Source organism: Paroedura picta, chromosome 12 (genome assembly GCF_049243985.1).
Source record: "Paroedura picta isolate Pp20150507F chromosome 12, Ppicta_v3.0, whole genome shotgun sequence".
Classification (NCBI taxonomy): domain Eukaryota; kingdom Metazoa; phylum Chordata; class Lepidosauria; order Squamata; family Gekkonidae; genus Paroedura; species Paroedura picta.
In genome coordinates this window covers 25,225,041-25,249,270 of record NC_135380.1, presented here as the reverse complement: position 1 = coordinate 25,249,270, position 24,230 = coordinate 25,225,041, and the positions used below count along the sequence as shown (strand labels likewise).

Genomic DNA, 24,230 nt, shown 5'->3' with positions numbered 1-24,230 from the left:
CGAGCCTCTTTCCTCGCAGTTCTTTTGGACAAAAAGAAGCATCTGTCTGCTCTGCATAGCAGAGGGCTGTGAGAGTCTCTTCTGAGGAAAAGGAACAATTGAATCGGCATTGCTAAAGACTTCATGCACTCTGACAGGCGACATAACTACCGTGTGTGACTCTGTGTGTGTGGAGGGGACAACGGGGGGGGGGGGATTACCAATCCTTGGCTACTTTTTCTGTCTTAGATGTTCTGGCTTTACATCATTCTGACAACACTGACTATGCATTTCTTAGGTTTAAAAAAATATGGGGGGGCTTCAAGCACATTCGCCTGAGGATCTAATAATTTGGAATTGCGGAAAGAAGCTACTCCTCCACAGCAGCTGAGTTGAACTCTGAAATGGAAGGAACCGGACTGGGGCAGTCCTATGATCCAGCATCTTGGGCCATGAATTCTGAGCACAACACAGCTTCATTCGTGGGTCAGGCTCTACCCAATCAGTCCACATTTTGAAGAACTGCAGAAAAGAGGGCAGCCTTTGAATTCAGGACCTTGGAGAGCTCATCTCGCGGACTAGTTTGGAATTCACACTTATGGACACCGGGAACAATTCCTAGATAGTGGACACGGCACAGCTGACATGATGAAAACAGAATAAGACCATGGAAAGGCGGCTGAACGTAACTCCCGAAGCTCTGAACAGGCTTCTTCAAGAACACAATATGACCAGGCAAGAGTTCATCACTACTTATGGCCTCAAACCACTTGTGTATATCCCTGAATTGCCTCTCAGTGCCAAGGTCATCTTCCTGGTGCTCTACGTAGCCATCTTTCTACTGGCACTTTTTGGAAACAGCCTAGTGGTCTATATCATCATTAGGAAAAAAACTATGAGAACAGCTACCAATATCTTCATCTGCTCCTTGGCATGCAGCGATCTGCTGGTCACTTTCTTCTGTATTCCCTTCACACTTCTACAAAACGTTTCCTCAGAATGGCTGGGTGGTAAGTTTTAAATGACTGTCTCTTTTTATTTGGAACTGCTCCGTTATTGATTTGCATTGTGCATGTTGACCAGTGTAAACCAAATTACAGTACTCTTTGAATTGTACACTTCATGCTCACTGGGAACAGTTCCTAAGCAACCATGGTGGAAATAAATTGGAGGCTTTGCGGAAAATGAGCCACTCTCAATTGTTTCTACTTGGCTTGTGTGGGAGAAATTTTGGCGGATTGTGCCCCTCACTATGAAAAGCAAGCCATTTTTCTCTCATATGTTTTGTTTTAAGTGGCATCTGCTCTCTGTTGCATTTCCTTCCCAACTCATGAAACTTAATAATTTTGACATATGGGGGCAAGATCCACCCTTTTTTTTACTAAGCCTCACCCACTTCCCCTCCTTATTATGCCACATGTTCCTCCAACTGTCGCGAAAAGCTGATTGGATCCAAACCAGAGAGTGGAAGAATTTTTTTTAAGAAAATCTGATGCCTTGATACCTATAATTGATTAAAATCAAGTTCAAGTTTCAGTCATTTGCACAAATGATTAGTGTCAGCATTTTTAATATGCTCATGGCATCTCTGCTTTCTCTTGCAACCAGTAGACAGAATCCCTATAAAACAGCAGTAAGGGAATAAAATTACTGGCTTTCTTTTGTCTTGCAGGGGTGTGAAGAAGCATCCAACATAACTGCTAGGGATCCACAAACTTTCTGTTTTAATTGTGAAGCTGAGATCCAGCCCTGCCCCCTTCCTACTAGTGGAGATTCTTCTACAACTGTACAGGAGAGGAGCATTATAGTATTTTGCCCCCAACGCTTTGCATCTCATGGTGTGCTGCTCCAGAGGGGGCTTCTTGGCAAACATTGTGGCTTTTCAGGAGACATGGGGAGGATCCTGTTGGACAGGGGAGCTAACATAAACTGAGAATGTGTGTGGAATATTGCATACAGGGCTTGGTATCCCATCCATGGTCACGCTCATTTCACCAAATGAAATGAGCTTTCATCATAAGCTTGGGGCAGTTGCTTGCAAATGCATGCAGTCAACTTTTGCAATGCAGATCATCCATGCTAAAATGCCTGTCCTCAACTAGCTTAATGGTATACCATGTTCCTCATCCAAAGGCCCCGAAAGGCTGCATAATATAGATTTGAATCATTTTTCTGTGGGCATAAAAACGGCTTAATAGCGCCACAGTTGACAGTTTTTGTATACTTGAGACACTTATTAGAAATGGTTATTATCTTTGTGTTGTGAGCAGAAGACACAGATTCTTGCAGTGTCCCTAAATTGTTCTCCACTCCTGCATACAAATTCCAGGAAAGAAATTGCACTGCCACATTAAGATCTATGGTTCCTGTTAAGGCTTTCCTCCAGTCTTATTCCTTTAGCGGTATGTGTATTTCATGTGGCACCCTTATCATCACCATCATCATCATCATCATCATCAATAGTAATAATATTACTATTATTATTATAGTTCTTACCCACCACTCCCAACAGCTTGTGACGGGCTACAAACGTCTGTATAAAACCCCCCAGTAAAATTCCCCTTAAAACCACGGACAAAAAATACAGCAGATAGAGAGAAAACAAGATGAAGCAAAAAACCATATAAATTCCCAATATCTATCCCAAAAAAGGGAGGTACGGAAGGGCAGATAAGAACCCAAGTCCGCCGTTCACATAGCGATATCTTTAGTCCTGATAGGAAGAGCTTTATTCTGTATTTTTATCATCTCTTCTCAACCCTCACCGCTAACATTCTCTCCTCCACAGCCTGTAAAACAGATCGGGCTGACAGATGATGAATGGCTCAAGAGCATCCAGGAGCGTTAACTGAGATGTGAACCCAGGCCTGCCTCAGTCCTACTCCTGCTCTGGCTCTCAGTATTCCAGCAACCATTAGACAGCATGAATGGTTGATGAATAGAAAATATCCTTTTGGGAACCTTGGGGGCAGACTTTTGCACCCAAGGGGTGGAGGAGTTCTGTGCAACCTAATGAAGTTTCCCAGAATCGGTCACATTGCAGGCAGCTTCTACAGGTGGGGAAGGAGGAGACAAGGCTGGGGGCAGGAGCAGCTTTACCTTCCCAGGGAAGGCCGGCTCCATGACGAACATCTGCTTCACAAAGAAACTTGAAGTGTGACCACATCAACCTGTTACAGCAAATGCAACCAAGACAGGATTGGTAGTTCTCCCCCAAAGGGACCTAAAATGCCACGGACATACAAGAGGGAGAAATGCTTGCCCTTTTACTTTCATTGTGCCAGGCTTCTTTGCAGCCCCATTATACCTGCCTACTATGCTGCTGTTTACTGGCTAGGCAAGTAGAACGCCATTGCAAAGAACCACAAGGTAAGGCAGGGAAGGTGTTATTGAGCCACCGTGCAGAACCAATCATTGGAATTGCCAGAATTAGGATTGCTATGAGTCTGTAAAATGAAAATGCTGCTGGAGCAGCCGCTATAAGCACCTAAAAATATATTGCAGGATATGAAACCTGCACATCTTTAGGTGGATTTACTGTGTTGGTTAGAGGAGGGGTAGTCAACCTGTGGTCCTCCAGATGTTCATGGACTACAATTCCCATGAGCAAATGCTGGCAGGGGCTCATGGGAATTGTAGTCCATGGACATCTGGAGGACCACAGGTTGACTACACCTGGGTTACAGTACGTAGCCCTGAATTAAGGTTGCCAACATTTTTCTGCTCCTGTGCCTTCGATAACAGCCAGACAAACACAAAATTAGCAAGTGAAGCTGCTCCTGGTATTTATCTATTTGCGCATTTTAAAGCTGGCCAAAAGTGATGACAGAATAAAGTCAAAAACTTTAAATGTTTACCCAGACTGCTTAACAACCAATCTGCCTGCCACCAGCAGAGCCCTCCTCAGGGTGCGGATGAGAGCAGTGCAGGGGGGGGGGGGTGTCACAGGTCCATCCTGGATAGCAACAATCTCTCCCCAAACCAGAAGGCAGTGTATTTGTTTACCTCACTTTTCACACAAAGGGACTCAAAGAGATGGAGAGGTAAAGCAATAAGAAAGGTTTCCCCTTGATCCTTGATGTGGCAGGCTTCTGGTGAAAGCATTGAAGCAGGAGGGGGGGAGTGGAAATTCCTATCAGACTGATTATATTATGACATAGATCTTTATACTGTTTGAGTTGAGCGATTGACCCTCTGTTGCAATGTCTTTATATTTTTTCCCCATTTATATAAGCTTTTTAAAAGGCTCCATGCTCTTTGCTCAAAATCCTGGCAAATATACATTTAACTTCTTGGGAGTGAGAAGCTAATACCCTGCAAAAAAAGTATCATCATATCTATTTATTTATTTATTCTGTTTTATTTGTTTGTTGACCGCCACTCCCAATCTAGCTGGCTCGTGATGATTTATATTAAGCTTTAAAACACGAAACCCGAATACACCAACTCTAACCCACCCAACCGTCTTCTCTCCTGTCCACTCAATGGCCCCCTACCAGCCCCCTGGGCCACAAGGAGGGGTGCTCAGAGGAGGGACTCAGTAGATGTTCCTCATCCCGGCCTCAACCAGACACCTGGTGGAAGAGCCCCATTTTGCAGGCCTGCAGAACTGTGATAGCTCCGGCAGGGCACTTAGGTCTTCTGGGAGCTCTTTCCATTAGGTAGGGGTCAGGACCAAAAAAGCCCAGGCCCTGGTCGAGGCAAGGTGCATGTCAGGTGGGCCAGGAATCAACGGAGACCTCTGGCATGAAACAGTAGCTCCTTTTCTCCCTATTACCATGATAAAACACACAGGAGTGGCAATCATAGTAATAGGAGCTTTAATATTGTGATGAAAATTAACAACATGTACATCAGTTTTTAGAAGAAGAAGAGTTGGTTCTTATATGCCACTTTTCTCTACCCAAAGGAGTCTCAAAGCGTCTTACATTCATCTTCCCTTTCCTCTCCCCACAACAGAAATCCTGTGAGGTGCGTGCGGACTTCTAAGCTGGGTGACCTTGGGCTGGCCACAGCACTGATGAAGCTGTTCTGACTGGGCAGTGATATCAGGGCTCTCTCAGCCTCACCCACCTCACAGGGTGTCTGTTGTGGGGAGAGGAAGGGGAAGGCGACTGTAAGCCGCTTTGAGACTCCTTTGGATAGAAAAAAGCAGCATCTTCTTCTTCTTCTTCTTCTTCTTCTTCTTCTTCTTCTTCTTCTTCTTCTTCTTCTTCTTCTTCTTCTTGGCATTCAGGGCTGCCAATCATTATGAACAGCCCATCCCCAGTGATTAAGTGTGCGTCCTTTGGAGGGAGGATATGTGATATATCTATTGATTAAATCACAGCACAAAATTTGTGATGCATTCATATCAATGTGCATGCACTGGTAACCCGGAAGGGAACAAAAGATGTAAATGCAAAATTTTTTTAGCAAACTGCATATGAAACAATTCCAACATTTATTTTAGAAGCTCTCCAAGATAACAAACCCACAAAACGTGGAGTAGAACAAATGGAATCGGCTCACTTCTGCTAATAGCAGCAAACCCCTAAAAAAAAGAAGTTAAAACCTATCCCAGCCCTTTGATTGGTTTATATCTGTATCATACATGCTTGTCACATTCACACATGATATTTTAGGTGTATACTTTAAAATAAGTATATACCTCTTTTAAAAAATCACATGTAAAATGGAAACTGACCTAACTCTCACTAACCTCCGGCTTATGGCTGGTCTAGCAAAGATCGTAATGGAAAACTGCTCTTGTGTTGGATTGCTTTCTACTGCCAAGCAGAATAATGGGGATGATATAACTAGATGACACCCTGCTTTTAAGATATCTTTGTACACAATAGCTCATCATTAGCAGATTCTCACTAGATGTTTTCAAGACATGTATTTGCCATAAACTTGAATCTCCTGTCTCCCTGACAAATAAACATGTCACATGATGTCATTTCCTGAGTGCTCTTCAGCTGATTTGTCTGCTAATTGCAGGGGCTGGAAATTATAACATCATGGCACACATTTCTTTTAGAAGATGTTACCATGGAGAAGCATAGATGGGTGACAGTCCTGTAACACCTCTTGAGGACTTGGTTCACATTCCTTCTGCTATTGCTGTCAAAATGTATTAATTTATGGTATTATTATTATTACTGTTTCATACTTTTCCTCAGACATGATTGTCATGCTAATGCCAACATTTAGAATCGTGTCAGCTTTGTAATATGCATTACATACAAATGGAACAAAAGCAACAACTTATCTTATTTTTAATTTGCAGTCCCTGCAGTAATAGTTGTGTTTTAGTTCATTCCTTCAGGACATGACTTTAGATGCCTGGCAGTTTGCATAGTCAGTTCCATTCTGAAGTTTCCCAGAGCTCCGGCATTAATGGAATTCCTTTAAAACCAAGGTGAGCCTGTAGACTCAGCCCATCACTTTGCTCAGCTCTGATAATACAAAATTGCACCACTGGCAGTATGTAATTGTTTCCGGTAGTTTGCTTCAAATTGATTTTTCCCACTCAAGTGAACCATTCAAAAGTGGTGAGCTTTTAATGAAAATACTTATATCAAATGACTGGCGCATCACCTATTCATGTAACTCAGTTCAGGTGCACAAGAAAGGATGGGGTTTATTCTTCATGTACAGGACCGTTTATGCACTGAGAACTTCATTGCCCCAGCTCCCATGCAGGAGCACAAATAGAGGGTGGCTGAGGTGCACCAATCCAAATGCTCCCCCGTATGGGTGCAGGAAGAAGTGGGGCAATCTGCCATGACTAAAACTCCAGCCTGCAGCCCAGCATGAAACCTCCAGTGCATAAATGGTCCAGGTGTGGCATTTCCCTCACCAATCAAGACTCATTTTCATACTTCAATCAATCAATCTTTACCAATACATTTTGAGAACTGAGCCAGCTGGACTGGGAGACAGAACCCAGGAGAGAGCTTCTGGGAAGTGTTTTTTGTTTTTGTTTGTTTTGGGGGGGTTTTAGCCTTTCCTAAACTGCTGAATTACTAGGAAGCATTGCTTGAGTTTGCTTTGTGAGATAACAGAGTTTGAGGCTTTTGAACTCTGGTGCTGGAGAAGACTCTTGCGAGTCCCTTGGACTGCAAGGTGAACAAACCGGTCAGTCCTAGAGGAGATCAGCCCAGACTGCTCCTTAGAAGGCCAGATCCTGAAGATGAAACTCAAATACTTTGGCCACCTCATGAGAAGGAAGGACTCCCTGGAGAAGAGCCTAATGCTGGGAGCGACTGAGGGCAAAAGGAGAAGGGGACAACAGAGAATGAGGTGGCTGGATGGAGTCACTGAAGCAGTCGGTGCAAACTTAAATGGACTCTGGGGAATGGTAGAGGACAGGAAGGCCTGGAGGATCATTGTCCATGGGGTCACAATGGGTCGGACACGACTTCGCACCTAACAACAACAACAACAAAGAGTTTGAGCTCAAGTAGATCCTTGTAGCCTTCAGGAGAGTGCTGCTTTTGTCTGGGTTTTAGCCTGGTCTAATTGCTCATAGCCTGGGACTGATTGCAGGCACCACCCTCTGCTGTTGCTGCACCATATCTGTAAACCATATCTGCACCATATCTGTAAAAATCAAACAGTAAGGGCTAGGTGGGAGGAGAAAGGGGCGGGGCGAGTCTGTGATAAGAACTCGGAGGGGCCAATCAGGAGCCGTGAAGCGGCACCCGATTGGCCCGTCCGAGTGTCGAGGCCGGGACACTGGGTGGGGAGGGCAGTAGTGGGAAGGCTTTGATGCACCCAGAATAGCAGGCTCACCGTGTCAGAGACATGGTGGGCCTGCTCTTCTGGCCACGCCGAAACCAGGATCTCAGGGGGAGGAGGGGGAAACGCATCGGTGTGGCGAGAAGAGCAGGCCTGGTGCATCAGAGATGTGCTGGGCCTGCACCTTTCGCCATGCTGAGCCCGGGAGGAGGGGTGGTGGAAAGGCTTTGCCGCGGTGCAAAGAGCTCCTGTTGCTGCCCCGAGGCTGCAAAATCGGGGGGGAGGGGCCAGTGGGGACGGCATGGCGGGAGGGCCCACAAGGAGCCCTGTGAGGCCCCCACCCCACCGGCACCCATGCTAGCGCCCATTGTAGTTTAAAATACAAGGAGCTTTGCCCCTGGTACCTACAATATAATTCTACTAACAATAATGTTTTTATAGGCCACCCTTCCTTATAGTTTATTCTGAAAACTATATTTTCCTTCCAACAAAAGATGTTCTCATTACAGCATTTGAAGTACTCAGGTGCATAATGAAAATTCCAGTTGCGTGCATAAAGGCAGATTCCATCGATGAATGTCGTCTGGGAGGGGGAGATGTCTCCTCTCTAAGGGTGCAAGCACTAGATCTCAAGCAATTAAGCATTATTCTTGGAGAGACATACAAATTCACACATCCTCTCACACAGCTTCATCTAGAAATATGCTGTGTACCATAAATGTAATGGCGGGGGGGGGGGGTACAGAATGCAGAGAAAAGTGACTCAAAGATGCATTCTCTTTCTTTCTTTCTTTCTTTCTTTCTTTCTTTCTTTCTTTCTTTCTTTCTTTCTTTCTTTCTTTCTTTCTTTCTTTCTTTCCTTCTGGAAGTGTTGCTAGAAGAATAACAAAAGCTTCCTGATTCCTTCGCTGCCTCTGGAATTTCAAGAGATTGATCAAGATGGGTACCTGTGTTAGTCTGTCTGTAACAGCAGAAAACACCTTAAAAACTAACACTGTGTCAGAATATGAACTTTCATGAGTCACGACTCTCTTTTTTAAATACCTGCCTGAAGAAGTGAGCAGTAAATCACAAAAGCTTATTCCCGGCTACAATTTTTGTTAGTCTTTGTGATGCAACCACGTTTGTACTCCTTTCTCTTGAAATAGGGATAGGGGGGCTTCCTTTCACTTGGTCACCACATGCACCAGTGTCCCTCCTGCTCTACCTCACTGGCCAGTCTGGCCATCTTAGTGTACACTTCAGCCAAGCTCCATGCAAACCCCACTGGGCACTTTGTGGGCAATCCAGTCTTGCTCATGTCAGCAAATCAACAGATGTCAGGATTCCAGTAGCTGAATCCTGATAACACTGCAAAGTTGGATTCTGCAGGACCAAGGAGAGCTCCCAAGCAAATCAGGTGTGGTTCTGGCTGTAAACCAAGCTCAACTGAACACGTTATACATGAGGACAAAGATAAGCTTTATCCTTTAGCTGAGAGCTACTGTGACAGCTATGACATTAGTCTTATTTGCCATAAGCATACAAGAGACTGAGAACACAGTAGAGTGTAGGAATATGGATTTGGTTCCCTCTGCCTTAGTAACAGAGGCAGGCATCACATTTTATCCCCCTGGGTGGTCCACAGAATGCTTCTCCTGGGGTTGCACATTGGTAGTTTGTGAGATCCCTCATGTTGGCCCATTATGCACAGCCGCCGAAACGGCGATTTCGGGTCACATTTCGGGAAAACGCGGAGGGGGAAGAAGCGAAGCAAACCGCTTATGCACGGGACAGGACACAACAGCGGCAAAACCCAGAGTAACTGATTATGCACGCAGCGATCCCAGTGCTGCTTCTGGTTGCGCCCCAGTCACCCGGAAGCTGCGCTTTCTTCCGCGTTTCGCTAATGCGGCTTTTTCGGCAGCAAGCACCGTATCTGTGGCCGGTTGCAGCCGGCACCGTGTGTTATCGTGATTTTAGTCATCGCCATTCCACTCCGAATGTGCGTTATTCTCCAGATCTCCAGATCCTTCAGATTCTCCAGATCTCCAGATCGTTATTCTCCACATCTCCAGATCCTTCTAATCACAATGGTGAGTCAAAGAGATCTTCCGTTGATGTAGGTCAACGACCCATTATGCACGGGGGGGGGTGCATAATGGGTCGTTGACCTACATCAACGGAAGATCTCTTTGACTCACCATTGTGATTAGAAGGATCTGGAGATGTGGCCCAGCTAAAGCAGAATTGTGTCCCTCTGTGAATTCCTGCTGGTAACATTTAGTAAGCCGCTTACATGAGCAGTCAATGTTCTCTGTCTGGCATCATGACCAATTTTTACTCTGTATGGTGGGTCCATATGATGGATTTAAACTGCAGGGAGATAAACTGGAAATAAAGCTGCTTGATATCGGAAAGACTCTGAAGAAACAAGAACTTACCAGCCAGTAAAATGAAAATGCAGAAAAGCCAGGCTGAACAAATCTGGCTTTTAAAATGTCTGGTAAATCCTAGAAGAATATTAGACCAACCATAAGATGCAAAGTAAAGCCAAATTGGCCTAAGTAGTTTTCCATTGTTAACAGTTATATTTTGAGAGGGAACTCTATGAGGGAGAGTGTGTCACCCAATGAAACTCAACAGCCAACAGACTCAAAACTGACAATAAAAAGCCCTGCCTTAGGCAATGCATAAACAAGTAATGGAATTCAACACTCCAAAATACAATAACTGATGCCTGCTACTGTAGATAGAGCACCAGTCAGGTTACTAGACTACCCTTAGCCATGATAGTTCAATGGAACCCCCATGAATGAATGAATGAATGAATGAATGAATGAATGAATGAATGAATGAATGTTAAGAAGCAACACTCCTCTGAAATTCAGGCTTTGGGAACAAACAACAGGCTTCGTCAGTGGCATCTGGTTAGACACAGAGTGATGGACTGGATGGACCACTGGTCTGATTCAGTAAGGCTTGACTTATTTATCCCTTGTAAAGATTTCATTATAAAAGTCAATTGTGATAAATATACTCCTGGCTCCAGGGCTGGTTTATCCATGTAGCACGTGTAACTCTCTCTCCTCCTCCCCTTTTCCCACTTTAAGGACATGCAGAATGATACCTCTTTCCTGTGTTGAGGGACTTTCTGCCCCCAGTCTGGCTGTCCCTGCCACAGCTATATTCTACTTGGACCCCACAAATCCTTAAACAGGCTCTGGTGCAACAGGCCCCACAAATCCTTAAACCATTCCTGCCTAGCTCCTTGAAAGGATTGCCCGGCACACTAAAAGGTATCTTTCTTTTTTCCCAGGCCCCTTTGTGTGCAAGATGGTCCCCTTCATACAGACCACGGCTGTCGTCAGTAGCACCCTGACCATGACTTGCATCGCCATAGAGAGGTACCAAGGCATTGTCCACCCCATGAAGATCCAGAGGCAGTACACAAATAAGCGAGCCTACAAAATGCTTGGTATGACTTGGTTGCATGAGATATACCCTGGGAGGGACCAAAGCTAGTGGGATACAACTTTTTGCCAGCAAGCATTTGTTTCAAATCCAACGCATGTCAGCAATGACCAGGTGCCAATGCTGATTATGCATAACTGTAATAGTAACTCTTCAGCATTTCAGGCAGAAGCTCTGTTTAACAGGATGCCTTTTAAAGGAACATATTGTTTTTACAATATTTTCTTGCATACATATTGCTTACCTTCAGTCATGCAGTCAGGATTCTTGTGCAGTGGCAGCAACTGCTGCCAAAGCAACATTTTTAAAGTTCTGTACAGCCAAGCAGATTTCCAGGGTCAGTCAGAAGTACTGCTTGCCAAATCCCTCATCTTGGTAGGTACCAGGAAAAGTGTTACTGCCTGCTATGGGCACCATTGTGAAATTAACAATTCATAATGGAATTCATATTCCCAACCTTTTATTGGCTGTGCTTGAAGACTTTCACAGAGATCAGCTTCCGGGGTTTCTCAGTTACTGCTGTGGCTTCTGGTATAGCACAGCCAGCTTCCACACAGTAAGTTCCTTCATGTTTACCTGTAGCCCCTTTTCATTGTAGTGATATAAGGGGGAAAGTAGATCTCAACAAAAAGAGAGAGATACTTACTTTTTAAAAGAATGAAAGCTAAATGAAGGGAAATGAATTCAGAAGACTTATATAAACTGCTGAAATCCTAGAATGATATTGCCAAAATCAATTGCCAAAATAAAACAAAAAAAATCCCTCATGTGCCTGGGAATGGCACCGGGTGGGCAAGGCTGGGATGATCCAGACTTTCCCATCCAAATGGATTCAATGAAATCACCAGATTTTGTTCTGAGGAACTGACTGGATTTGGCAACATTTTCAATAAGGCTAGAAGCCTTCTACAATTTTGCACTTGCTCGGCATGACTGATGCACCAAAATCAATTCTTGTTGCTTCTCAAGTTGCATAACTTCTATCTTCTGTTATATTACATTGAAAGTCTGAAGTAGACTCAGACTGGAGACATTCGTGCAGATTTCAAGGTCATCATCTCTCTCTGTCTCTCTCTCATAAGGATGTGTCTGGACGGTAGCAACCATTGTAGGATCACCTATGCTTTATGTTCAGACTTTAGAGGTAAGTGGCAGTCACAATGAAAGAAAATGCATTTCTTAAAGTGCTCCATCAACAACATCCTTAAACAGGGTGAGAAAGCTGTCTGTCCTGAACTCTCATTGGTCCATGTTGTCTTTAAAGGAGGTTGTGACAACATCCCTTTTTGGACCCAAATATAAAAGAAGGGGGCAGGGAACTAACACACACAACTTTGTCTTCTTTAAAATACGGAAGCTCCCTAATTTTCTTTTTCTTTTTTTTTTTTGTTCTTGCTGGTCCACCTGGTAGCATGTTATTTTTTAAATAGTTCTCAAATTGTCTCACCACTGGTCCCTTATAATAGAAAAAGATTTCTAAACCGGCTGACAGAAATAAAGTGTGCCTTAGGCATACAGGTTTTCCTCAGAGGTCAGATCGCTGACTCTTTAGAGGATAACAATAAGAAATTGAACTTTATTAAATAGATGGATGGATGTCCTTAAATAGATGAAGTTTCAGTAGATTATTGTGAGGCTGAGAGAGTTGTACTTTTTTCCTCTGGGAAAACTTCACAGCCTTGAAGCAATCCCCTCAGGTTAATACAGTTTCCCTCAAGGCTATTGAATGGTCCTTTCTCCCCTGAATCCAGATTTTTCCCCTCAAGCATTCCTGCTTGAGTACCTCTCCCTTGATTGATTCGCCTCCTTTCAGACTAGCACCTCTAATATGACGAGTCTTCTTTCTCTTTTTTCACTCTTGCCTCGTCCCCTCTTAGCCTGTCAGTCTAATATGCTGAATCTGCTTGGCATTAGCCCTTTATGGGTCAGGAGCTGCAGAGAGAAAAATAAACCTTGCATTTATTATTATTTTCTCTCCCTTTTCCTGGGTTTTCTTTTATCCCCTCTTCTGGGTCCCGTCACAGAGATCATTACTTTCTAAAACAACCCTTTGTTTGTGGAGCCAGATGCTCATTAATTCAATAAAACACATCTCAGATTTGTAAACAGTACAATATTTTGACAGGGTAGTAACACATTTCGTGCATGGATATAGTGGGATTTTGACATTTGTATTATTTGAGATTTCCTTTCCATTCCCCTCTCCTGTGTTACATCTCTGCTGCTCCCTTCCTTTGTATGTTTAATAAATGTTCCCTATCCCTAACATGCATCTCAAAGTTAAACAGCTCGTGTAAATCAGAAACTGTTTCCAGTGGCTCTATTCTGTGATCCAACACATGTGCAATATTTGCTTTCTGAAACTATTTAAAATAGGAGGAATTCCGTAGGGCTATATAACTGAGCAATAGTTATTGTTTTCATCTATAAACCTATGCAGTTAAATGTATAAGATTTTTTACAGGTTTATGCTATAAAAACATGCAAATTCTTCAAAGACTGAGAAAGCAGATGGTGTTGTGCCAAGTTATACTCACTGAGGGGTTCTCCTGGGAAGCTCTTCCAAATTAATTACAAACAAATCAAGCAACATGGGATTTTCTCCTGTTCAAAGCAATATGGAATAGCATAAATAGCATTTTTGCAGTGAACGGTCCTGGCATCATGGTTGACACCACAAAAAAATTTTAATGGGTGTGGGACAATGTCATCACATGGTAGACAGTTACAACAATACAACTGGAAAGGTTTACACAGCCCCGCATGGCACTTCCTTGCACAGGGAATATGCTGACAGAGAGAAGTAACACTGATAGTATGTATCCCATAATTTACTCTGAAGTATTTTGATCTAACTAAACACACACAGGTGAGAAAAGGTCCCTTCTTTTCCACTTGGCAAGAGGAAGCAATTTGACACTTCCAGCTTCAGTAATTTAGTTTTCATGCCAGAAAAGATTAGGTACAGAGAGGCTCAATTCATCTTCCTTCAGCTCCACGCCTCTTCAGAGGAAGTCACACCTCATCCATTAGCGCTTTTATCCATCGAGATGAGTTCTTCTCATTTACAACCACAGTTTCTAATTTTCCACTTTAGAAAGCATAGCTAATCTATCCCAACTGCTGGGTGTGGAGGAATTTTATTTCCATTTTAAGTGTGCAGCGCCAAGAACTGTAAAACAGCTCATTAGCAGGAAGAGCTGTGCAGTAAATCTCTGAGGAGGAACAAGGAAAACCCAGGACTGTCTTTTGCAGATATTTACAAGATTATTAAAAACGAGGGTTGCCAACAACCTGGAGGGGGAAAAAATGTCTGGTCTCTTTAGTTACCAGGTGAAAAGCTTCAACAGCCCATGTCCATGAAAACCTTCAATGGCCCATTTCTATATTAAGCTTTTGTTGAAAGGGGCTCCCTCCAGGGACTTTCCAAGGCTCCCAATTCACACTTGTCCAACAGGCAACAATGAACTATAGTTCAGGCTGGGTTGATATCTCTCCCAGGCCGTGGGTGGCAGACATTTTGTTTGCTTACAGACAGCCTCTCTCTGTCCCCCAAAACAGATCCTTGCCAATAGCAAACAGATTACTTAATCGGGAGACAAATCCAGGCATCAGACCCTGCAACAAAGCCAGATCCTAAGGCGGTGGTTCTCAACCTTCCTAATGCCGCGACCCTTTTTTACAGTTCCTTATTTCGTGGTGACCCCCAACCATAAAATGATGCGCAGAAATTAAACCAAAACTGACCAATGGCATGAAGATCCATTGTTCCTGATTTTATATAAATTGGTTTTTTCCCAAGGTTTCTCAGTTTGGTTCTGCCTCTTGTCCCACCATGCCGATCTCACTCTTTTCCACTATTCCAGGTAGATGAACGCTCTATCTCGATCTACCCCACAAGGCCAAGCTGCTTGCCCTGCCGCAACCCCTGTGAAAGGGTCATTCGACCCCCAAAGAGGTCTCAACCCCCAGGCAATATTATTGCTGGACATGAGCTGCACCATCTTGAATGAGCCTACTTGCTCATCCTTCAGTGCCGTTCCATGTGGCAACAATACCCACCTGCTCTTTACGTAGGATGCACAGACAACCCCTTAGCCAAAAGAATATACCAAGACAGATCTAATATTTAAAAAAAACAGCAGAACCCAGAAAGCAGTGGGTCTTGCACAAGTCGCAGTCTAAAAGTCACCAGCAAAAGAACTTCAAAGGGAAACACCAGCAGGGAACAGCTGAACTGGAGTTCATCAAAAAGTCTAATACTAACTTCAAGGAGAGTTGGTATTCTTTAATAATTCTAGGTGTTTGACTCAGGGAGATTGCTTGTTACTGCTATTATAAATAGCCTCTGTGCTTTTCTTGATTGCATTTGAATTTTACATGCATTTCACCCTGCACGGTCTACCTTTCGTGGTCCTTTGATGTTGAAGTTTACAATTTCTTTTCCTTCATAACCTCATCTATGTGTATGTCTGCTCTAGAGAGGACAGTGAGTGGGCTTTGTTCTACAAAAGGTACAGAATAAAGGCAAACCTCTGAAGATAACTAAACAAAGTATAAAAGTAGTGGAGATTGCAACGATAAGATTTGGTGTTTTGCGATGATTACATAGATACAATGCAACTTAGCCCATACCAAAGTGATCACAGAGCATATAATGCAGGTGAGAATGCAGTTAGGAAGACACACAATGTAAATACAATTTAATATTACATATAATAAGCAACTTTGGCAACAATTAATCCTTTGCAGACTACATGCTCAGTGAAGTTCCCAGTGCATAAACGGTCACCGTGCTGTATTCAACCCAAAATTTAACGTGGCTGTAGAAAACATAAGGATGTCAGCTGCCAAGTACCAAAATACCTTTTTTTTAAAGGCTGTCACCTAAAATTTCAAACTTACTGTGAAAATCTGCAGTCATCAAAGAGGGAGAAGCTACACTGGCTGCTTATCATAGCCAAGTCAAAGCCACAGTGAAAAGCAGCATTGACCCAAGAAGCCAAGCATGCTCATTAAATAACAGCCAGTGGAATTATGGTTGGAAACATGTCTCAACCTAAAGGATCTCTTTACACAATACCTCAGATCCCCAGTAAAGCAAAGTGCAAAATGCATAGGGTTTGTGACATTATTGGTAAACTTTCTGCCCCACAGCATCATTAGCTCTTCTTTTCTTTTCTTTCTTTGTCTTCTTTGTTTGTTGATTGGTATGGTCCTGTTTTTCAGCTTGTGGGATTCCTTGGCCATTTTTTATGGACAAGTAGCTGCTAGATATTCTGAATAAATAAGGCACAAGAGTTTTGTATTCATGTTGGAATGTAGAAAAGACTGTTCACATATTCATGAGCTAGCAATCAGGTAATAAAAAAGTTTGTTGCTTAATCTGCAACTCATCACTTGATACTACAGTAAGCAAGTAAGAAACAGACATGGCTGAACCACTCCTTTAACAGAAACATTAAAATAGAATTGGAATTTGCAGTGGTAGCAATTTAGGAGGGGGGGTGAGGGTTCCACCATGTTTGCTGTTGTTGATTGTTGTTATGGATGTTGTGATAGTCCATTATAATGGGCTTTTAGATGGACTTTTTGTAAACCTCCATGAGCCACTCGGGAGTGGTGGTTAATAAATTAAACAACAACAACAACAACAACAATGTCCTACATTTCTAAATGATTTTTCTCTCTGTCAGGTGAAATATGACTTTCTTTATAACCTGCACCATGTCTGCTGTCTGGAATCCTGGCACAGTTATCAGCTGCGTCGTGCATATGCAATTTTCATCCTGGTGGCCTTGTTCCTGGTGCCTCTGACAGTCATGCTGTTCCTCTACACCATGATAGCATATGAATTGTGGATCAAGAAGAGGATTGGCGACTCCTCAGTGCTGAGTACTCTCAGCCACCATGAAATGGCTAAAATAACAAGGTAATGAACCTACTTAAAACTCTGTGTTTAGACAAAAAATGAACGTACATGAAACAAGGGTACATGGAGAAACCTGCTAGAATGGAGAAGATCTGTCCCAGTTGGAGGGTGGATGGCATCTGGGTTGGCCCACAGGGATTGGGAGGCAGGTACCAGCCTGCTTCTATCTTTGGCTTAATGCTCTTGGGTGAAGCTTCTGTGTTCCCAGGAAAGTGCCTGAGCTTTCCCACCTGGCCATTTTAGCATGACCTCTCCCCTTGTGCCTTTCCCCAGGAAGAAGAAACGAGCAGTGGTGATGTTGGTCATCGTTGTGTTGTTCTTCTCTGCTTGTTGGGCACCGTTCCATGTAGTCTGCATGTTGCTTGAATACAGTAAGTAGTTTCAGACTGATCAAACAAAAGTTGAAATCTGTCAGGACTCCAGCTAGAAACAAGTCCTGATCTAGTCAGTAAGGATAGTAGGCAAACTGAGTTTGCTTCTAGGGATGCGTGCTTCAGACCGGATTCGGGACCGAATTGCACATCAGTAGTCTTGAGCAAAGTGATCAAAATAAACAGCCATCCTGGTTGTTCAATACAGAGTCTCCTGAAAAATTACAAACACAATTAACAATTCGCGCCATACAAATTATTATTTTTCTGATCCATCATTGCAGAACACCCACAGAGCAATTTGCATCAAGGCACTTTTGTTATATTGCAGAATTATGTAACTGGATATTTTGCTGTCATTATCCTGCCTGTATTGTTAACATCATGAAAATGCATATTCATTTAGATTATAGCTAGGAGCCTAGGTTTATTGGGCAATTAATATTTCAATTTATCTTGTAAACCCTGCAATCACAACTCTGGGGACTTTGAATAGGATCCACCTGTTGGGGATGACACACAATGCAGTTTGTAGATTGTCTAATTGATAAAACATACCATTGCTTTAATTAAACATTAGCAGATGTTCCATGATGGCTTCAGCACATGAAAGATGTGCTCAGTGGCAGCCTTGAACTAAGAAGGCTCCAGGCTCAATCCCTGGCATCTCCAGTTAACAGAATTGGGTAATGTAAAAGACCTAGACCTGAGAACGTCAATAAGGGCAGGCATTGACTTTAACAGAACAATGCTCTGATTCAGTACAATATTCAGGAGCCTGATCTGTTTTATTTGTTTAGAAAGCTTAGCCTCTGAGCCACTTTGTCTGGTATGTCAAACAATTACCTAGTAAGGTAAAATATGTGACACCCCTGAGAGGATTATTGAGAAAAGAAATTATTTGTAGAGATACATGACTAATAAACTGAGATTTCATCTGTTTATTTATCCACAGATACCCTTGAAGAAAACTACAGTGAAATCACCATAAAGATTATTTTTGCCATTGTCCAAGCAGTTGGGTTCTCCAACTCCTTCAATAACCCTGTCGTCTACACCTTTATGAATGAGAACTTCAAGAAAAACTTCATGGCCATTCTCTTTTGCAGCTCTAGGAACCATGAGCTGACTGACAAACAGGACAGCCAGCACGTAGAGAGAATCAAAGTAGGATCAACAAAATGCATCCACAGGAAGGAGGGCCAACGTGCTCAAGGCCAACTGAGTGTAGAGAACCTGGAACTAGGAGTCAGTAGTCACGTAACCTAAGCAAAAGTCATTCTGCTGTGAGTGACCCAAAAAGTAGAGTTCCCAAGGCCATGCTGCCTAGTGGACAGATGACACAAAAAAACAAGCACTTAATTGAAATGAGTTTATTCAAGGGTAGGGATGCCAAATATTTGTTTGCTTTGATTTCTGGAGAATGTAGCTGTTCCCAAAGGTGGGGGAGAATAAAAGGGGAAAATATTTCATTACAAAATCTCCATATGTATTCATCTTTTAATAAACTATTTGCAGTCATTATTTCACTTTATCTATTGTTTCTCCAGGAACAATACCTACCCTCTACAGAATCTTTTTCCTTCAAGGAATGTTCCCAATCAGGGGACACACAATGACATCATGGTGCGACACAGCCAATAAGATTTGGATGTGTGCTGGTATCACTGAGGGCAAATGAAGCAGAATGAAAGCGTGGTCAATCCCTGCTGTACTGGACAACCAATGAAAGTTAAACCTATAGGGAGGACAAACTAAATACCCTCCCAATCTCCCTGGGAAAATGCCAACATACAGATGGAAACATTAAGGAGATTACTCACTACCTTAAGGCTTAACCCTACCAACAGCATCTACTCCGAAAATATCTGGGCAACAAACATTTCTGAATGGTACATTTCTGCCATTCAGTGAGACTGCAGAGAAATCCCATATCTGCAATGAGACCTCAGGGTAGGTTGCTCCACTTGGGCAACCAAAGCATAGCAGGTGATGGAAAGCACAAAGTAGAGGGGCAGGCCCTTATCTGATGAATCAGCACCGTCATCAGGTTCAGCACAACCATGGTATAACACTCCACGCCTTTTAGTCTACCCTTAGATCCCCTCCAGCTTGCTATGAAGACACCAGGGAGCTAAGCTCTCTATAAGTGCCATCCAATTGCAAATGACTCATGGAGAACCCAGCAAGGGCCTTTCAAGACAAGTGAGAAGCAAAGGATTAGCTTTCCTCTGCATGGTGGTCTCCCAGGCAAGTGCCAGCCCTGCTTAGCTTTTCAGATCTGACGAGATCAGGATCTGTTACGTCACTTTCCCTCCCTATCCTAAACTAAAAGGACACTGTTGTCTTACAGTAGGCTCTACCCTCTTGACTGGCCATAGCTAATCTAGTGGTTCAGACTTGGCTATTATTACCATCTCATGGTCTACATATATTTGCTATCATGGTGCTCCTGTTCTTCTTTGTAAGCTGTGTTTTGAAACCGAGCCCTTGATTGGGAAAGTTGCCATAGGAGGGATTCATCCTAGACCTTCTGCACAGATGACAGCTCACAGAAATCAGCTGCACATCCCATGAGACCCTGAAAGGAACACAGGGACAAAAGGTCAACTCAGTCATCTCATAGCTGCATGTCTGTTGTGGTGCCTTAACCCACTTGTTCTGTTGATTTTTGCCAGAGTCACAGGCATTCCTGGACCTGCCAAACTGTCCTCCACTCTTCTTCATGAAGGTTTTTTTTATTTGTCCCAAGATTCGGATGGTTACTGTCAATATTCTTTGCAGCAACATTATGGATAATGCTGGGAGTGAGTACAGTTGCCTATAACCTAACTGCATGATCCTAGAATCTTCTGTGATGCTGCAAGAGGTCCAGGAACACTGTGGGTGACTACGGTGATAAATGTTTGGGCTGGCTCTATTTTAATTATGGATCGGTTAGGAGGATAACTTTTTTATAGTCTGAAGTCTGTTCTACTGCAGTACTTTTTAACGTGTTTTTCAAATGGTAGGTGACAGACAAGGCTAGATTTATGTAAATTGTTTCCTTTGCTCCTCGACTCCAGGGAGCTTTAAAAATTAATTAAAATGTTCAATTAAACATAAAACCCAGTACACTAAAACAGCCATAAAATGCATCCAATTACAGCAAGATAATAAACAGCTTACACAGAAAGTTTAAGGTCAATAGGCTTTCACCTGTCTTCTTTAAAAAGTCAGGCGCTTGAAAAGCTGGGTACCTAACCTCTCTCAGAGTTAATTAACCACAGCAGAAAAGATTGGGGGTGTGAACACTGTGAGCTGCACACAAACAAACCTCAGGAGCAGAAAACAGAGAAAATGAACACCTTCCATGGACATCCCCATATAGTTTTAGATGTTCTTCCAAATATCTTGTCATTGCTATCTGCATAACAATAATCTCCTCTGCCCCCCAAGACACTATTTATTTAAAACCTTCCTTATCTCCTGGGTTGAAGGCAATGAACAATGCAGCAACCACGTTGCAAGGACATATATAGCAGTGCAGAAGTTCCCAACGTAGTGTCTGTGGCTACCGTAATGTCCACTAACACCTTCTCTGGTGAGCATCAAACACATTAAAAAATGGGATGCCAGCTTCCAGCCATGAGACAAGGTCCAAGGTCTCCAAGGTCTTACCAGGAATATATTATGTGGAACAGATAATACTTTCATTTTTAGACTGCCCCTTCTTACAAGCAGGCTCGGGGCAGTTCACAACACATCTTTAACTATTTGCTCACCTAATACTTGGGAAGAAGCCTCCTGGGCGGAGACTGTTCAGGGCCTGTCCGGCCTGGTCCTGGGGATTGCCCCCCCCCTCAGGCCCAACTCCCCAAAACCCAGTGACATCACCACCATTTGTCACCTAGGCATCACTGGTGATAGAAGTGGGCATCTGTGAGGCTCCCAGGGACTGGGAAGGGGAAGTCGGGTCCACCCAGCCGTGTTTGCTGCCTAGGGGGGGAAGGAGGAGGAGAGGCATGAGGGGCAGAGGGAGGACTAGGGGCAGAGGCTGCTGAAGTGCTTCCTGGACCCTGGAGGAGTGCGGGGTGGGGAGGGTTGGCTCCACTCCCCCATGGACCGCAAAGTGCTCCCACAGCCTCACAGAGGCTGCAGAGGCTGCAGGAACGCTTCCCAGCCCCTGGGGGAGTGCAGGATGGGGAGGGCTGGGTCTACTCCCCTACAGGCCACAGGAGCATTTCCTGGCCCATGGGTACTGGCTCCACTCCCCGCTTCCCAGCCCCTAGGTGGGTGCATGGGGGGGGGGGAAGGCTGGCTCTACTCCCTGCTTCTTGGCCCTCTTTCTTTCCACCTCTGTCTCTCTGCAATTTCTCCGCCTCCACCCTGCTAGCACCTGTTGTATTTGCTTTAATTTAATGGGCTTAATTTAATTAAGCCCGTATTAATGGGCTTTAATTCTAGCATTCAAATAAAACCATTTCAAACCACAATAAAACAATTTAAAATTAACATTTCACCGTTTCCGTTACCATTTTCATACATTGTTTTACACCATGGTAAGGTAATCTCCCAGGTGCAGGGGGTCACTGGAGTGGAGAGATGGGCATGTTGAAGGGAGGGGGGCCCATAGATGACCCTCACTCATCCTGCCCTCAACCATAGGCCTGGTGGAAGAGTGCTATTTTACACGCACTGCGGAACTTTGACAGTTCCATCAGGGCCTGGGTCTCTACTGGCAGCTTATTCCACTAGGCAGGAGCCAAGGCATGTGCTTTTTGAAGAAGATATTTGAAATTATATACCAAGAGCTACAGACTTTAAGGGTCTACGTTAAAATTGAATTAAAGTGTTCTTTTGGCATGGAGGTGCAAGTTTTTGGGCTACTGGGAGTTCCTTGCTTCTTCCTTCTTTCCTTCTGCTCTTTGTAACTCCAGGTATTAAATCTCTTTGCCAACTGAATGCAGTATTTGATACACCAGATGAAATGGGCCCTGGCTCATGAAAACTTACACCATAATACGGCTTCAAAATCACTGGAATTAAGTTGCCTACAAGACCGAGGAAGGATTAAGCGGGACTGATTTACATTAGCACTGTTGGGATTTATTGTAGCGGCACATCAACAACAAACAAATCTCAGGTGTCTGACAGGGTCGCACATATTGGCAGCCACAAAGGGAAGCTCAGCTTAATTGTGATTATTCATCTCAGTCCTCTTTTCTCCGGCGTTAAATAGGAGACTGGCAATTCTCATTTCGCAGGCATCACGCACCGAAAATTGCCATAATTTAAACCTGGAGGCAACCATTCAGAAGAAATAAAAAGGCATTTAAAGGAACCACAATATCATTATTGCTATTCTTTCTTCCCAGACAGCAAATAGAGTTTTCCAGAGCTTGTAGTTATTTCCTTATTTTATACCCTGCTTTTCTCCTCAGTGGGGTACCAAAGTGGCTTACAACAGTCTCCCCTCCTCTGTTTTATCCTCATACCCCTGTGAGGTAAGCCAATGCTAAGGGTGTATGCCTGGCCCAAGGTCATACAGCAAGCTTCCATGGCAGAGTAGAATTCGAACCTGTGTCTCCCAGATCCTAACCTGACACCATGCTGGTGTATACATGTTTCCTAGAGAACTGGAAACCTCACACAAGTCTCAAAGACCTAGGGGGTGTTGAGCTGAATGCTACAAGCTGAACACAACAGAGGCAGCAGGGAGAAAGTGACTCAGAATGCAAGGGAAGCATTAGGCTATCTGCCTCTCTTGTTCCAGTGGGCATGGGTACGGCACGTACGATAGAAGGTAATCAAGGTAATAGAAAGATGGGCATGAATAGGCAGGTATTATACCCAAGGAAGAGGGCAAATGCAGCAAGAGCTAGGAAGTTACTTATTTACATTGTTTATAATCTGCCTTTCTCACAGTGACTCAAAGAAGATTACGCATAATGAGTCCATATAATCAACAAAATGGACATGCACCCTGTTTTTGTCTACCGAAGCAATCTTTTCTTCCAAGAAATCTGGAACCATGAAAAAAAAAAACCCTGAAGCATAAGCATTAACATGAGACCTTCAGTGGTATAGAAATTAAACAATAGGATCCTACTTACAATAAACTATATGCAGCAGTCCGGACCGCAGTCCCAAGTTGGTGAATCCTTCTATACAGTGTGACCATTTACTTGAGCAGAAAAGCCTTCTTGAATAATTGTTCTATGCCTTCCTGGCCACCTTGGCCAGGCCATTCCACAATATGGGAGCCACAAGGGAGAGAGCACAGGTATGAGCAGTTGATTTTGCCCATTTGCAGGCTGGCACTAGCAGAAGCCCCTGCTGACATGGGCAAAGTTGTTGTGTTGGAGTGCAGGGGGAAAGGGGGGGGGGCAAGGCCATGAAGGGCTTTGTGAGAGCCAAGATCTTAAACAAATCCTGGTAGCAGATGAGCAGTCAATGGTATTTCCACAGAATGGCAGTATGTTCCTTAAGTTCCTCTTGATAGCCAAGTCACGGCACTCCCCCAGTTCCGCAGGGCCTGCAAAAGGGAGCTCCTCCACCAGGCATTTGCCTGAGACCGAACACAGGTCCCCCCCCCCCCTCTGACATCCCCTCCATGGCCTGAAGCAGACTGACCTCTCTAGGGAGTTATGTATGTTGTTATTGTTGGGACCACAGAAGTTGTTGTTTAGAACCTCTGTTGGGTTGTTATTGTTGTATATAGACTATGTTGTATGTTGTCTCGTTCCATGTAAACCCTGTGATGTTGTATGTAAACCACCCTGAGCCAT

The 24,230-nt window shown here is 43.7% G+C and overlaps 1 protein-coding gene and 1 long non-coding RNA gene across 2 annotated transcripts; one reads left to right on the top strand and one right to left on the bottom strand.

Annotated features, from left to right (window-relative positions):
- The first annotated feature begins 254 nt into the window (after positions 1-254).
- On the top strand, positions 255-18,937 carry LOC143821486 (pyroglutamylated RF-amide peptide receptor-like). The gene is made up of 6 exons (XM_077305490.1): positions 255-989; positions 11,003-11,161; positions 12,240-12,301; positions 16,854-17,089; positions 17,363-17,460; positions 18,416-18,937. Exons 1-6 carry the CDS (start codon positions 647-649, stop codon positions 18,727-18,729), a joined length of 1,212 nt encoding a protein of 403 aa, XP_077161605.1. The 5' UTR covers positions 255-646; the 3' UTR covers positions 18,730-18,937.
- On the bottom strand, positions 17,144-20,040 carry LOC143821487 (uncharacterized). The gene is made up of 3 exons (XR_013225815.1): positions 19,875-20,040; positions 19,024-19,127; positions 17,144-17,674 (listed from the first exon to the last, which is right to left on the bottom strand). It is a non-coding gene; the product is annotated as an uncharacterized LOC143821487 (long non-coding RNA).
- Between the last annotated feature and the right edge of the window lie 4,190 nt (positions 20,041-24,230).

What these genes read in the sequence shown, in the direction of transcription:
- LOC143821486 (XM_077305490.1), top strand. Translation starts at nt 647, where the DNA reads ATGGAAAGGCGGCTGAACGTAACTCCCGAAGCTCTGAACAGGCTTCTT. An exon ending in TTCCTCAGAATGGCTGGGTG is followed by an intron (nt 990 to 11,002) that starts GTAAGTTTTAAA and finishes CTTTTTTCCCAG; the next exon opens with GCCCCTTTGTGTGCAAGATG. An exon ending in TTTATGTTCAGACTTTAGAG is followed by an intron (nt 12,302 to 16,853) that starts GTAAGTGGCAGT and finishes TCTCTCTGTCAG; the next exon opens with GTGAAATATGACTTTCTTTA.